Source organism: Simochromis diagramma, unplaced genomic scaffold (genome assembly GCF_900408965.1).
Source record: "Simochromis diagramma unplaced genomic scaffold, fSimDia1.1 OVJJ01000320.1, whole genome shotgun sequence".
In the NCBI taxonomy this organism is placed as follows: domain Eukaryota; kingdom Metazoa; phylum Chordata; class Actinopteri; order Cichliformes; family Cichlidae; genus Simochromis; species Simochromis diagramma.
The window spans coordinates 7943215-7959214 of record NW_024386773.1 but is presented as its reverse complement, the minus strand read 5'-3'; the positions used below and the strand labels follow the sequence as shown (position 1 = coordinate 7959214).

The following is a 16000-nucleotide window of genomic DNA, read 5'->3' as shown; positions in this document are numbered from 1 at the left end:
TTAAAGTGGCTCAGTTTGCAGTTTGTTTAGCCTGCATGAACAGCAGTACCTGAAGATTCAGTTTATTTTTTGGAGTTGGTTACAAGCTGGTTTTCAAATGACCGATGTCTAATTTAGAAGCAAAACTCTTCAGAGATAAATAATTTTGAAAAGATTATGTGTTTTGTTGCTTTTCTGTTCTATCGAGTCTGATGTTTCCTGCATGTTGCCAGTCAGTCATGAATTCACGCACATTTTCAATTTATTTTTCAAGCTCAAGGACAGAAATGCCACGGTGGCTTAGAACTGGCATTAACCCTCCAGTTAAAAGCCTGTCTGAGTTTCCATTAACCTACACAATGGAACTACCCTACTAATTTTCACAGCTCCACTTTAGTAATAATTGATATTCATGATGTATGTTCTTGCAGCTGCTAGTTAAGCACAGTGTACACACTCAAGCGTGGTGGGTGTTTTAATCTGCTTGGGAACGTGTGCCATATTTAAGTCAACAAATCAGTCAAGCCTCAGCCAAACTGCAGTGATATTTGTAATGAACACATCTTTATAGCACATAGGCTTTAAATGACTGTGTATTATACTGACAAGTAATGTGCTGTTAATTGATTTGAAATGGGCAGTTTCAGCCAGCAAACTGCATAGTGATGACATGGAGCGCTCTAACTGAAAACATTGCTTACTCTTACTGACAATAAAAAAAAAAAAGTTTGTTTTATTTTGCATAATTGATTTAGATATCTCCTCTGTCTTTGTTAAAGGATCGGCTGACAAGAGAAGCAGAAGATTTGGCAGTTTCCAGGTAAGCTATTCAAACATCTACATTTTTCACTCCAGAAAAAAACAGGGAAAGTAGAATATGAAGAGCTACAATATAGTGGTAATGATTCAGGTAGTTTCCTATGGTGTTTGAGATGGCTGTTGAAGACATCTGTTAAGATTATTGCCTGTGCAAGCAGCACACAGCTCTTTAAACCATCTTGTGTTCATACAAAATGTGTGCTTCAGTGCTGGAATTACCTTGACAAAGATGTGATACTTATAAAGGCTTTGGTGCATAGCCTTATAATTACAGAGCCATTCAGTGGCTGATTAGGGAGGAAACACTGCCTAGCCTTTTATGCAGTGCATTTGTCTTTAGACAGAGCTTTTACTGCCATTTATTCCATGAACCGTTCAATTTCTTCTTTGCTTTTTCATTTAAGCAAAGACTTTAAATAGATTGAACCATTACTTTAGACATATTCATAGGGTGCATTGTAAGTTTTCTTCTTTTTGTGGTTTTTATTAAAGCGACAGTACTTATTTACATTGCTGTGATCCTTGCACTACACGTGTTGGCTTCCTCTTCTTTGTGTATTTCCCATCTTGATAATTGCCACTTTTTGCACTTTCCAGTTAAAGAATGTATTCCTTTGCTGCATTGGTTGAAATGATCTTGAACAAAATGGGCATACGGATAAGACTGAAAGAGAAAGTTAAAATGATAGATGATACTGTTGCGGCTGTTGAATCTTTTGTTTCTATGGGAACCCAATTAGAATTGAGACTGTTATTTCAGTTCAGTTTAATTTAATTCAGTTTGATTTATATAGCACCAAATTAGCTATTGCTGCAGATGGAATGTCCCAGTATATAGTATCCTTTGCCATGTGTATACATGGAAATCGATAGGTGAGCAGAACTGAAACAATACATCCTCAGCATAACAGAGCAGACATACGTCATCATGAAAGATCTGACAAGATGAACTGACAGTGAATTCAGACACCACTGGTATCAGCTGTATTCTCATCCCAGTAGTTTCATAACAAACCTGGACCATTCTCAACACGTTACACTCTGTATACTGAGCTATTCTACTACCAAGAGATATTTTCTGCTACATTAGGTAAACCATTTTTAATCTATCTTTGTTTGTTTTATTAAATTTGAGGTATTTTACTTAATAGAGTGTTTTAACATGTTACATTCAACTTGTACCAAAGGATTTAACTGTATTCTATTTCATTACATTTTTACTTATTGATGTTCTGTATATGGCTTTATTTTTTCAATCTACAGTAACCTAACTGCTTTTCTGACCACTGTTTTACAATATACTATAATTGTAAAACAGTGCTTGCTTCTTTCAACCCCTCCACCTCCCCAGCATCCACATGCAGGCTCAAGGAGGATATTTTTTGTGTGATGTGTTTGTAGGGATTAATGAGGCCGGAGCCTTAATGACAAACTCTAATTTCTTCTACTGCTTGTCATCATTTCAAATGATTAAACTTAACCCTGCTATGGTTTTCGTTTTTTGGTTACACAGGGAGTCTTGCTGGGTCTGGTGGACTTTTGGGGCTAATAATTCAACATATTCAAACCTTTTTTGTTAAAATTCTCAGTAGATGTCTACTTCATCCCATTTGCAAGTAATATACGGTAAACAAAACAGGTTAAATGTGTTCCCTTTACCGTTGTTAAATCACATTTATGAATAGGAATGCAACTCATTTTTGCTTTAAATAGAACACACTATATGAGATTTTCCAGATATTTGCGTGGAACAATATCAGCTCAGTTGTTAGATAATGTGGTCTGGCTCTGAGATGATTTGATCTGCCAGGAGCCCAGCAGACTCTGTGGTTGGCCTTAACCAGGGGTGTCAAACATAAGGCCTGAGGGCCAGAATCGGCCTAGCACGGACTCCAATCCGGCAGATGGGACGGCTTTGGAAAATATGAGAGTGGCATCAATTTTGAACATCTTACTGCATTTTCATACATTTAAAACTTTTGCTACTGATAAAGACCTCCCCCATAGCCATTCACAGTACACCAAAGTAATTAAGTAATAGATAAACAATTAAATGACAGAAAAGTTCCTGATTTCACTATTTACTATAAACATTTATGTTTTGGGGTTTTTTTTGTTTGTTTTTAAGTGAATCCTCCTGAAAATTAACAAAAACTTTGTGTTTTATAATTATAGATGAGCAACGAGCTTCTTTTTCTGTAATTTTCACATTAATTTATTGTTTAAACCTGAAAAATCATGGTGAGGGATTAATCTTATTTACTACAGCAGCATTTCTTTATCATGTAGAAAAACTGAGATCTAATATTGAAATTGCATTTATTTTTCTTATAATAATATTTGCAAGCATGTAGAAAAGGGACTTAAGATCCAAGTGGGCTGTATGTTTCCCATGATATAAAATGAGTAATTCTATGCTCAGTTTATATCTATACTGTATAATTCATGCAATATTGGCATCAACCAGGCTCTCTTTGTCAGTCCTCTTTATCACATGTTTGTTTTTAGTTTTTTTTAAACTATAGACAGTTTTACAAACTTTATAAGCTCCATATTATTTTCAGTACTACAGTTGAGTGACTTTATCCTTGATTCACTGAAAGCCGATGTAGTGGAAACCACTCTAGCAAACAACAGAGCAACCTGTATAGATTACCATCTTAAATAATTCATGATTTGGCCAACAGATTTCCTACATGGAATGGCAACAGTGTTTTACATGAAAAATTACATTTATCATCATCATTATTATTATTATTATTATCATAATAATAATAATAATAATAATAATAATAATAATAATAATAATAATAATAATTATTATTATTATTATTATTATTTTGTATCATTTTTACCAAGGTAGGAGGTACGTTAAGCCGAATTAAAGAAACAGACAATAAAATCTTAGAAAATCCACCGTCAGCCGTCACTTATGTGATGTTGTTTTGGACCGGTTATATTTTTTGTCATATTAAACATGGACTGTTTTTCAGATAATGAGGTCAACACTAAATGGCCTTTTTCTATTCTTCGTTCTTTATATAATATCTATGAACGTGATATTCATACATTTGATCATTTCATTTCCTGTTTTTGGCAGAATTTTGTTGTCTGTCTCTTTTCCTTAACCTTTAAGGAGTTTTATATATCTTTGCATTAATTCAGTGGTGTATTAAAAGATTTTGATAAATGACTTGACTATTGATGTGTTTTTATCTTGCTTAATGCCCAGTGTCCTCTTGACAGTTTGTGCACGGGGGGAATGTATGTCCAGAAATGTTGCCTCTATTTTTTGTTATCTTCTATATTTTTGCTCAGCAATGCTCACTTCTCCCAGTTGGCTATGACCTCTGTTAAGGTAAAGTCAAGTATTCTGGAACTTGGGTTAAGAAATGTTGTACCTGGCACAGGTGTGATAGATGAGCCTGTCAAGAATATGTTGCATATTCTGGGATTCAGTCTCAGTCCAGGGTGACTTTAGCTGCCTTAGTATCAGTTACACCAGACCGTGCAGATGTACATATTGCACAATTTTCTGAGCTAAGAAGCTGCTTTTATTTAAGGAGTAACCATTCATCTATTGTCATCCCCAGAATGTAAAGGAGAAAGAGATGACGTATGACCCTGACTACTATTAGAGCAACACAGTTTTATTATGTGGCTGTATTCTTCTGAGTGAGCAGTAGGGGGCAGCATCTTTGGTTAATTCAAGTATATGGGAAAAAAAACTTTTAAGCTACAGTATTTTGATGTGTGACCTCACCAAACACTTCCCTGATGAGTTTGTTGTCTTGGTCGCTGTTTCAAATTCATATTTTAGACAACTTCATATTAATTAATATTAATCAAGGACTTGAGCAGAGCCAAGGTAGACAAAATTGGAACATCCTTCAGATGTATTTTTTTAAGGAAAATGTATGCTTCTAGTTTAAAAATTGAGTAATCTTAAATAATCAAGCTGATTAGCACTGCATCATCTTAGTATAGATTATTTAATTCCACTAGGACAATTTTCTATCAGTAGTCAGGTAATATCAAGTGTTTCTGTCACTTTCTGCTAAAGCTTCGGCAGCCACATTTGTTTCACTTATCTTTTTATAAACTGCCACGAGGCATTTCGGCAAGGAGGGCTATCAGGTTATTGAATGAATCTCTGTTGTCAGTATTAATTTGTAAAGCTTTCTCACACATTTGCAGCCACATTCTTTGTCTGGGCTGCATTACAAGATGTGGTATATGTGCAGAAAATCCAATAACATTGTCAAAGTGCAATTCTGAATAACATTCTGGCTTTTTTTTTGGCATTTATTCATTTGACTTTTCCAGTATTCAAATATTAATGTGTAACTATTTGTCTGCATAAATTCCAGGACCAAATATAAAACAAAAAAACAGTAGTACAAAACATTAATTCACAATGCATTGAAATGATAGGAGATCACTGGACAGCTCTTTTCTCTATATGTACTAGATTTCCCATCTAGTTGTGTAATAGTTAATATGGCTGTGTACCAGGGAATATCTGCACCCAGCAGTGAAGTAGCTGAAGGATGTGTTATTTGAAGTGTAAGGTTGTTACAAATCTGCGTTGCTCTTTGTTTCAGCAGAAGCTGATTACAAATATTCAGGCACAATGCAATGCCTGCATTTCACTTTTGTCTTGCCATTAGTATTGGTTTGATCCCATCATTCATGCAAATAGCTCAAAACTCACCCAAACCTTCCCTAACATACACACATAAACTGATTGTTGAGAAGTAATCTTTGGTAATTGATATTTGCATTATACCATGAATAAAAAGATGAAGCTTTTCTTATTCTGTTCTGTTACATACAAATTAAAGGCACAATGGTTAGCTGCAGTCTTTTGTCATAAGCACTTCTCACAAATTCTCTATAGAAATTCTTAATCAGCTATAAGCTATTTTATTTTAACCAAAATATGCTGAGTGTGCCCATGACAATAATGCTGCACTTCCCCCAGACAGTCATTAATAAAGCCTTGTGGTTGTGAAAGGAATCACTGATAATTCACCATTATTGCCAGCAGCCCAAAGGGACCCTCTAAGAGTCTGAATTAAACTCATTACAGGCTTGACTATGCAAGGTTATGGCTTCTCTGAGGAATATTGCCTCTTTCTAAATTTTTGTCCCATGGATTGCCATCATTTAAACTTTTTCTGATAGATAGATTGCATAACCTTGCGTCATCACCAGCCAGACTATAAGACAATAATAATGAAATTCAAAGAAGCAAAGGAAAATATCATTATCTGTAATAATATGGGACCGATGTTTTTTAAAGACGGCAGTTCCTCAGTCTTTTGTAAGCATCGGAATCCAGACAATATTTCTTTAGCAGTGAGGTGCATTATGGGAATGATATCAACCTTTTACTGAATAACACTGGATCAGTTCAGGTAGCCAAAATCTATGGATTATGTTGAGTGTAATATTTAAAATAAAACGTATATTTTAAATAAAACGCACTTAACTGCAAGCAACTAAAAGCAATTGCAACAATCTCATCATTTTTAAATTTGCATGTTGCCTGTTGCTTGGAAGATAAACTGTGTGTATAAATGACTGAGCAGCTATATCTGATGTTGTGGAGTCTATTCTGGGAGCACATCTGAGTTATCTAAATGGCTGCTTGGATTCCCTTAAGGGTTGACACATTTTTTTTAAGATAAGGTAAAACAGATAATGAATAAGGCACTGAGGATATCAGCAAAAAGGTTTTCAAATATATATATACAGTGCCTAAAAAATTTAAAGATCACTTTTTAATCAGAGTAAGGTATGAAGTTAGTTAAACTTCTGAGATATTGATCTGGTCAGTTAAATAGCAGAGGGAGTTGTTAATCACTTTCAGCTGCGCTACGGCACTGGAGGGGCAACAGTGAGACAACCCCTAAAACAGGAGTGTTTTTGCAGGTGGAGGCCACTGACATTTTTACTTATTTAATTATGTTGACTGGCCATCAGCAGGACCAGTATCTGCTCCTTTGTGTGAAGAAACACATTGAGTTCTGATCCGTACAAAATGACCAACAGCAGGCCACTGATGTGAATGTCTCTGACCATGTATTCAGAAGCAAACTTTGTGAGGGTGGCCTGAGGGTCTGACATCCTCTATTCGGCCCTGTGCTCACTGCCTGGCACTGTGGAGCCCAGTGGGTATTTGCTATAGAACAGTATAATGTAACAGACATGGAAGGGTTTGAGGAAGCCTTGGAGAACATCGTGCTGCCTGCATCATTATTCAGGATGACCAGTAGATGAAGCAAAGACCTCTAATTCTAGGCGACAATGCACAGACTGCCAGTAAGTATTGTGATGAGATCCTTGGACCCACTGCCAGACCGTACACTGGCACAGAGGGTTCTGGGTTCCTCCCGGTGCCTGGTCTCAAATGGCGAGAGTATGCAGGCAGTTCCTGCAGGATAAAGCAATTGATACCACTGACTGGCCCTCACACTACCTTAAACCAATAGAAAACCTCTGGGGACATTATGTTTCACCTCTGGGACATTATGTTTCAGTCCATCCAATGCTGCCAGGTTTCACCTTTGACTATCCAGGCACCATAATCCAGATCTGGGAGAAGATCCCTAAGTACACCATCTGTTGTCTCATTAGGAGCATGTCCCAGTGTTGTCATACATACTGAAAAGCACAGGAAAAAACATTTTGAGTTTCTGCAGAATGGACAGAATAGTCTGACGCATCATTTTTTCACTTTGATTTTCAGGGTGTCTTTGAATTCTGCCCTCTGTGGGTTTATCATTTTCATTTCAATCAAACGATGTGGATTTCTTTCCTTTCCTAATACATTTCACAGTACTTATTAGTATAGATATCCATTAAGATTCCACTGAGGTTCTATACCACACATGCTTAACTTATATCTAATGTGAGCTGCATGCATGGACATACACAGAAAAAAAAGACAGGGAAAAAATTGAGTTAAGTTTCAGGTGTTTGTGTGCATACAGTATATTGTAATGTGTTTTGTATTTGTTTTCCATGTGCAACAACAGTATAATTCTTGCAGCATCCAGGTCCAGTGACATAGGTGCCTCTGCATTCAAGTCCAGAGTCCAGTTCTTTAGTCAAAGATTCCAACAATCTTTCTTGTCTCTGGTTTTCTTCACTCTGCCATGTATATTTTACCGGGTGCACAGAGAGGTGAGATTTGATCTGAGGGTATTAACAGCTGTCACCAATGTATACCTGTATACATATCTGAGGTGTTAAAAAGAAAGAAAAAAAGAACTCTGAGTATAGAACTCAGAGTCATGCGAATCTATGTGGGTGTTATTGTTGTAGAAATAAATTCACTTTTCCTTAATGAAAGCTATTTCCAAGAGGAAACATGCGTTGAAAATTATGTTCTAACTACTAATTGCATGTCCTGAAATGAGCATCCTTTACATTAATCTCTGGGATGCAGAACAAATGTGCACTGCAGTTACACCCATCTATGCTACATCCATGCTGTATGAAATGACTCAAAGCAATGTATTCATCATCATTCACTTATTTTCATTTACATGAAGCTCTTTATTTAAATTGGTGTATTGCGACTTTGTCCAATGACACGATATTTTAAATTCTGCTCTTTTACTGAGGGACTCAGACACTGGGCGATAGAGTGAATTTAAAATTTATTTAATCTTACATTTATTCCCCTCCTGTCTGTGATGTGACCTTGTGCTGTCTGTTATCCATCACTCTACGGTGCAGACATGGTGGGTGAGCTTTAGTTTTTGTATGAACAGTAGAGAGATGGGTTTTTATACCAGAATTAAAAAATGTATGCATGTTGAAAGCAGCTCATCTAACAGTCCTATAACTATATCTCTAATGTACCCTTGCAAGCATTTCTCCTCTGGTGGATTACTACCAGCGAAACCTCAGAGTTTGGATGCAGAATGACGGGGATTGTTTTGTTTATGACTTTACTGCACAGGGCCCTTGTAGACATCTGTGTTTTCTAACAACTCCCACCAGGCGAGCTGTTTTTAGAAGCACCTGTTTACTGAATAAAATCACATTTTCCTGTGGTAAATTTTGAATATTTGTATACATCCAATTTTGTCTCACTAGATATGTAATATTTATTTTCACACTTTGAGTTGTTATTTTTTACGCATATGCACCTTTTTTTCGCACTGGGAAATAAGTGGTGCATATATCCAGGCACAAAATCAGAACAGTCCAATTGATGGATCTGACTAACATTCCTGTGACTGACAACATCTCCCAGTGACTGTGTCATGCTCAGACGTTTTCGTATTCGAGCAACTGTACAAATGCCCAGCTGGAGTCTGGGAGCCCTACAAGGGTCAGGGATCGGACATCGCCTGCATCATCAGATTTGGTGAAATGTCACAGTGGGAACAAAGGCAAATGAAAGAGCTGCTTTTCCCTTTGATGCTGCAGCTGAAGTTGAGGGCCATGGCCAATGTTCATGAAGCTGTGTGAATGCTCACAGAGACATTAAAGTGAAAAGGACATTTACCTTCAGATGCTGTTACAGTTCGACATAACTCAGGGGGTTGTAATTTGTAAGAAAAATAAAAACTCACAGTGTGTTAAAAGCAAAGCATCCATGTGCAGCGCAGTTTTTTTGAGAGTGTCTGTATTTGGACTGTGTATGTCTTTACTTTTGGGGGCCATCATTTAAAGTAGCTTTTAGCTGGAACGCATCTTTGTTTGTTATAAATTAAATGAGCTGCCATTTGCCTGTAAAGCTGTACATTTCAATCATTTAAGTTGTTTCATTGAATTCTTTATAAGAAAGTGAAATCCAACTATCAGGGTTTTTTTAATTTCTTTTATAACACAATCAAGAGCTAAATTGGAGCTAAAATTAAATGTGCGTTATTTTGACTGAACTGATGTCTTAACCATCAGTTTAGCTATCCATCCGATCTGCCTATTACACCCACATACATAGAGGTTTGTAACCATTTTTAAAATCACATCAAGTGGGTTTGAACATTTTTGCTGCGCACAGTATGACTGCAGTAAGTGTCAAGTGGTCCTTTATCGGAGCTTGTTATTGTTGCTGTCCACGGTACTGCCGCTCTCAGTACCGTGGACAGCAACTACAGACTACAAATGCACAATATACTTCATTGTATTACAAGTCCAGTGTTGCTGGGAGACAGCAGCATCCTCGCTTTGACTAGCTTTGTATGAGACTGCTTCTCGTAAGCAGGATGTCAGTGACTGTCTCAGCATCTTCATGAAATAGATGTCGTTTTTGTAAAAAAAAGATAAAAAAATGTCTGATTAGTTGTGAAAATCAGAACAGACAACAGCCTTCTTCTAGTCAGTAGCTGGGACCACATCTGCATGTTAATTTTGCAGATGGAGTAAGCATCTAATGAGAGGTGAAAATAGGAACAGCTTGTTGTGCAGGACAGAGAACCAAAACAGGGAGTTTATAAAGTGCGGACCCACTCCTGAAATTCAGAGAAATTATCTCCAATTGAATATCCGGGAGCACATTCAGCATGAATTTAGGCTGTGGCAGCAGCTCCTGAGCCATGCAGATCGCCAAAGAAGATATCCCCCAAAAGAAAGACTGTGTGCATTATGAAGGTCTTGAAAAATGTAATATGAATGATAGGCCCACAACTTTGATCAGTTGGTCAGGGAGTTCTTTGTGAAAGCATTTGTAGCTGTGCCACTAGATCAAGAGAAATACCAAGCAACAAAAGAGTGAGGAATCTGAATCTGAATTTGGAAGCTGTGTAGCCAGACTCCATGATAAATAGAGGCTCTGAAGATGAAGCATGCTGGGACTTTATTAAAACTGGAGATAATGGACCAATGATAATTTCTGATAATTTGTGGTCTTTCCTTCTTACTACTTCACATCCAACAACTTGAATGGCAACAAGAACGGAACCTCCAATCAGCCTGTCCATGTCATTTCAGTGTTGTTGACAGTGGACAGACCCTGAGGTCTGAGTAAATGATTATTTTGATGTGGCTGCATCATTAGAAATCTATCGCTGCCTCTTCTTGGTCCTTATCTAAGCCTCTCATGTGTATAAATCAAAGTCAGGCCCTAGCGGGGTATCTGTTGCTTCTCCATCTGCCAAGTCATTAATCCAAGGATGTGACCCACGGGCAGGCTTCTCCCATTTGGTTCAGCCATTGTTACATGAAAAATAATCTTGGTTTCTCTCCCGCTCCTCCACTGTCTGCATCTTTCTTTTATTTGTTCTAATGGGCTCCTGCTCCGGATTTTCACCCCGGAGGATGAGTTACGTGTTGTGCTGGGGATGTTCAGTGGGATTGTGTGTGTCAATGCCCTGTAAATTGCTACACTGTGCATTCAGTCTGTGCTCCAAGGGCATGTTCACAGACTCTTCCACTCCTATGGTGATTTGTAACTTCACATTTCTTCTTTGTCTCCTCTCCAATCCAAGTCTAACGACTATAAATGGACTGCATAAAAGACACAGAGTAGAAATAGAGACAACTGGGTCTTGTCATGCCTAATCATGCCATATATACCCACACCCCTGTTGCCAATCTTGGACATGTACTCCATTTTTTTTCTCATCTTTCTTTTCTCTGACTATCTCCCAGATTTTTTTTCTTTTTCCGGAGACTCCCCCACATCCCTCTGTTATCATCGCCCGGAGAGAAGTTGTGAAATTCATGACATTCAGATCTAGCGGGGCAGGCTGATGGAGGACAAGAATAGTCTTCCGAGATCCTTCTGGAATCAGTCTGTCTTTGATGAGCAAGTAATTCAATGTCAGCGCCTCCGATAATCTCGCTCTTCTAATTTGTAGTAGAGAGAAAATCTCATTTGTTGCATTTGGTTACGGAAGAGTGGATTACCTCTGTGCTGCCTGTTTCTGCTCGGTAACCTTACAACCGTACTGACCAGTAATCTGTCCGCAGCCTGAAACAGAATATTGGACATTGTTATGAAGATATAAGGAGATAAAATCTTAATGCTTTGTTCATCAGCTAGTGCGTGTCCTACTCTCGCTCCTTCTCGTTGCTGTGAAACTCATCGTAGGCGGGAGAGACTGTTGCTTGAAGGGAGCAGTCTATCTGCTTAAAATTCAAAGTTGTCTGTGTCAAACGGAGCTCTCAAACAGCCCCTGAGACACTCAGAAGCTTGAGAGGATGAAAAGTAGTTCCCCTGGCTAACAGTGAGGGGTAGTGGTGCTCCAATCCAACTTCATTAATCTTATGCCTTCCCTTTATTTTCACTTTCCTTTGTGTAGTTCCTGCATAAAATTCTCAGTTCTTTGTTGATCATTCAGTTGCACACTGAGTACTGAATAATGTGTGCTATTTGTAATTTAGAAATGTGTCATCTTGTTGCCTCCGAAATGTAAATAAAGAGAGCTATTATTTTAAAATTTTTATTCCCTGCTGTGTTTGTGATGCCGACCTTGTACGGTTGCAGAGACATAAAAAAGAAGGGGAAAAAAAGATTAACAGTGCCTAACAGTACAAATTTTGGTGCAGAAAGTTTGACAAGAAGGAAGAGCAAACATGAATGTAGGCATTTCAAGTCACAGAGGCAGAAAGTGTCCTTACGATCTTGTCAGGGGTGTAGTTGTGTGCACAGCTGGTAAATATTTAATGTGTTGGTGTCCTGCTTTGCTGTTCCCACTGGTGAGGAACTGCACTGTAACAATGCAATAGCCCCTTAAACCTTTAAGTCTATTTAAGAGGAACTTTTGCTGCTCTTAAAATATTTTCACCCATAGAGTTTGGATGTCTAAAGAGCTTCAGAGCAAAATGTGCTTGCCCTCACTAAATTATGGAATTTAAAAAAGCATGATCTTTTTATTTGGGATGATTTTAAAATAAATATTTTTTCAATAACATAAAAATGTCTGTTTTAACAAAACAGTTTACATCAAAACCACAGTTTTTTTATATAAAGGATATACATAGCAGTGGAAAGTGAAGCTGCTGTCTTTACATGGCCAGCAGGGAGAACATCCTTTAATCATTTAGGATGATAAAGCAGGGCTTTGTTTAGGTAAAGCTCACCTTATGACTGACAAGCTGCTATCATGCAGGACTCTTACATGATAACATTGGTTACTTGGTCAGATCCACGATCATTTTCAAAATAATAACATGGCACCACTGAAAATGCTCAGCTTGGTTCTTCACAACAGAACTTAACATAAGTGGTTTTGTCTGATTTGGTGATGCTCACATTTTACTGTCTCCAGCATGTCAAACCTTTTCCTTATTTAGAGGAATTTTACAGCCTGCACAAAGCCAAGAATACTCCCATTAAACCCAGCTGTACTTTAACACCGGTGAAACCTTGATTTCTGTATTATTTATGTACAGTGCCACTTTAAGTCTCAATAAAGTTCAAAGAAAATCAAACCCTGAACAGTTGCCAATGGCATTCTAGGACTTGCAGTTCATCATTACCTTTAAGCACCACTGGAGCAAAGCGTAGCTTCAGAGCACCACTAACATAGCAGTAAACTTCGAGTCTTGGTAAACTACCGCACATCAGGTAGTGATTTAAAACACTTGCCTGCAGCAAGAACAGCATTGCTAACTGCAATGTAAACTGCAAAGCTAAGTTCCTGCACCTTGTGGATAACGAGCGTCTTTAGTGTTCTTACTCTGTCTCCTGCTCTCAAGGTGATTTATATTTTTCTACTGCTGGATGGGGTGGATTGAACCTCATCTCACAGAGGGCACCTTCTCATTACTCTGGACCTCCTTCCATTGCCAGTCAAGTCCTCAAAGTCAAGGCAGGCTTGTTGTTTAGCCAGCCTGCCATGTCTCCTGAATGAAGCGACAGACATGGACTAATTACACCTGGCTGCCCTTTCCTTTTCACCTGTCTCACACAAATCAGTCTGAGTGAATAGTTTTCTTTTTTCCCTTTTTTTGGTAATACATCATCACGAAGGGCATCTTTTGAGAGACACGAAGGAAAAGCAACAGCAAAAGGAGCTTTTGAAACTACATTTCTGGACACCAGTAATAAGTTTGTTAGCACAAGTCTGACTCCGGAGAATTGTTCTGTGAGAGACGTGTCATGTCATTATCAGCAGAGGAACTAGGGCGAACTGACTGTAATAGAGGAGCAGCCTCTATAAAACATTTTTCTCTAGAAGCTAATTTTTGATTATAGATTATTTAATAAAATGTATAGTAGTCAGAATCAGTGTGAAGTCTGATAAACAGGCTATATGACAAGATGTAAGAGGAATCAAGTCCAGACATGAGGAAGGAAAGAGAGTCAAGAGGAAAGAAAATGAGAGGGGACAAGGAGGAAGAGATATCACATCCTTTTTTTTTTAAGTCATTATAAGCAGACTTGTTCCAGCAGATTGGCAGAGATATAATTTTCCACATATCCTAATGTGTATCACTTTGACACCTATCTCTTTTTGAAATATTCAGCAGGATCAAGTAGAATTATATTGGTTTTAGTGACGATATCTGACTTTTTGTTGTCTTTTGGGAGATGTGTGATCACAGAAAAACACGTGAATGTCTTTTTCGAGCTTGAATTGCCAGGCCAAAAATAGTTCAAGTAAGATGAGAGACTTGCATCTATCAGATCTCATCCTCTTTTGAAGTCTAACTCGGGAGGGAGTAAGCTCCGATGTGGACCTGGAAATTTGATAACTAAGATATTCTTGAGCAAAATTAGTTTTTTATTTACACAGCTTTTACTTTGATTTTTGGGATTTTTTTTCAGTTGCAAGAACTCAAACAGTTTATTTGCTTTCAAGTAATCATTTTCATGGTGGCAAAGGATCATTTTGTCAGACCTCAGTCAAATTAGTATGAGTCATGACAAATGAGTGATTGGTGTAAGCTGGAATAGCACCTTATTAAAACATATATAATTCATGCCACTTCACATTTTTCACTTCAAAGTATTAGAAAAGATGTTCAATTCTGTAAATATATAATCAAGGTGCTACTATTAATGCATCATCTGTGACTACCCCCGCTGTGGCATAGTTTTACATAGTAAATCTCAGAATTCGCAGATTCAGGTGTGTCATACACACTGAGGCAGTCAGCTGAACACACCAGATGAGCAGCAGGGAAAAGGCAAATTCCAGAGAACTTTCCAAAGGGTGATACATAATCATGACTGGGCTATAAACAAAGAATAAGTAGCACAGGGAGTCTAAAAAAAGGAAAAAAAAACACAAGATCTACCAAGTGGCAAAATAATGATGAATGCACTGGGAACAGGTGTAGCAGAAAATTGGAGGGAAGCCTGAAAAACACTAGAAGTAAACCTAACAAGAGTTGGCATAACGAAAGAATAGAAAATAAGAGAGAAAGTGACAAAACTAAACTCCAGAACCATGACACTGTTTAATATTTTCTGCCATTAAATAGCGAATCAAAAAATTCGCTTGGAACAGTTTATTGGGGTTTAGCGTCTTGGTTCAAAATGGAGGAGTACAAATTACACCAGCGACCCTCTAACTTGGGGGGTGAACATAATAGCTATTAAAAATATATATATAATTAAAGCTCTTTAGAGTTAAAAAATAATGCACATTCACATGTGTCCATAGCTGTTTCCTCCATTCTTAGTTTAACACCTTGAGGAAGATGCCTTTTGTGGGACACTGGCTAATGTAGGGATTTTTTGCCCTCTTGCTGTCAGAAGTGGGAATGAAAACGGTGTGTTTGAATTCAAGAAATCATTGTGGTTGTTTCCAGGACAACAGAACAAGACAGCTGGACGCACCTTTCTCTTAATCTGGCAGAGATAGGAGCTACTTAGTCAGAGAGCACAGAGGAGACACAAAGAGGGAGGGCTGGGTTGTGTACACACACACATAAAATACCAAAAACACACACACTCAGTGAGGGCTGAGTCAAGGAGGGAGGAGAGAAGAGAAAGAGTTAGAGGTGTAGAAAGGAAGGAGAGGCGCACAGAGAAGCTAGGAGAAAAAGAAAAAGGAAGAGGTATGACAGTCCTTGTGTTGTAGTCTGCTCTGATCCTGCACACCACAGGGAAGCCTCATCAGCCATTCAGCAGGATGTCTCAGAGGAAAAGGAGTTTCACATTTGGAGCTTATGGAGGGTAAGATAATAGAGGACTAATCTGTCGGAACATCAATTGATTTTGCAGTTTGCCAGTTGACAGTTGACACTGCTGTCACAGTAGTGTACATGTACCTGTTGCATTGTA

General features: G+C 38.0%; 1 protein-coding gene across 9 annotated transcripts in view; it reads left to right on the top strand.

Moving 5' to 3' along the window:
• rap1gapb (RAP1 GTPase activating protein b) overlaps positions 1–16000 on the top strand; it is a 103798-nt gene that overhangs the window by 25620 nt on the left and 62178 nt on the right. For 3 of the 9 annotated variants that reach the window (XM_040006176.1, XM_040006168.1, XM_040006205.1), the window contains one exon: positions 759–799. Coding sequence is in view for 6 of the 9 variants with exons in the window: in XM_040006160.1 (XP_039862094.1) it covers positions 15849–15892 (44 nt within the window). In the remaining 3 variants the exon portion in view is untranslated. Of the gene's footprint in view, positions 1–758; positions 800–3918; positions 15893–16000 lie in introns of those variants that run through there. The other 6 variants (XM_040006152.1, XM_040006143.1, XM_040006196.1 and 3 more) reach the window with 4 other exon arrangements.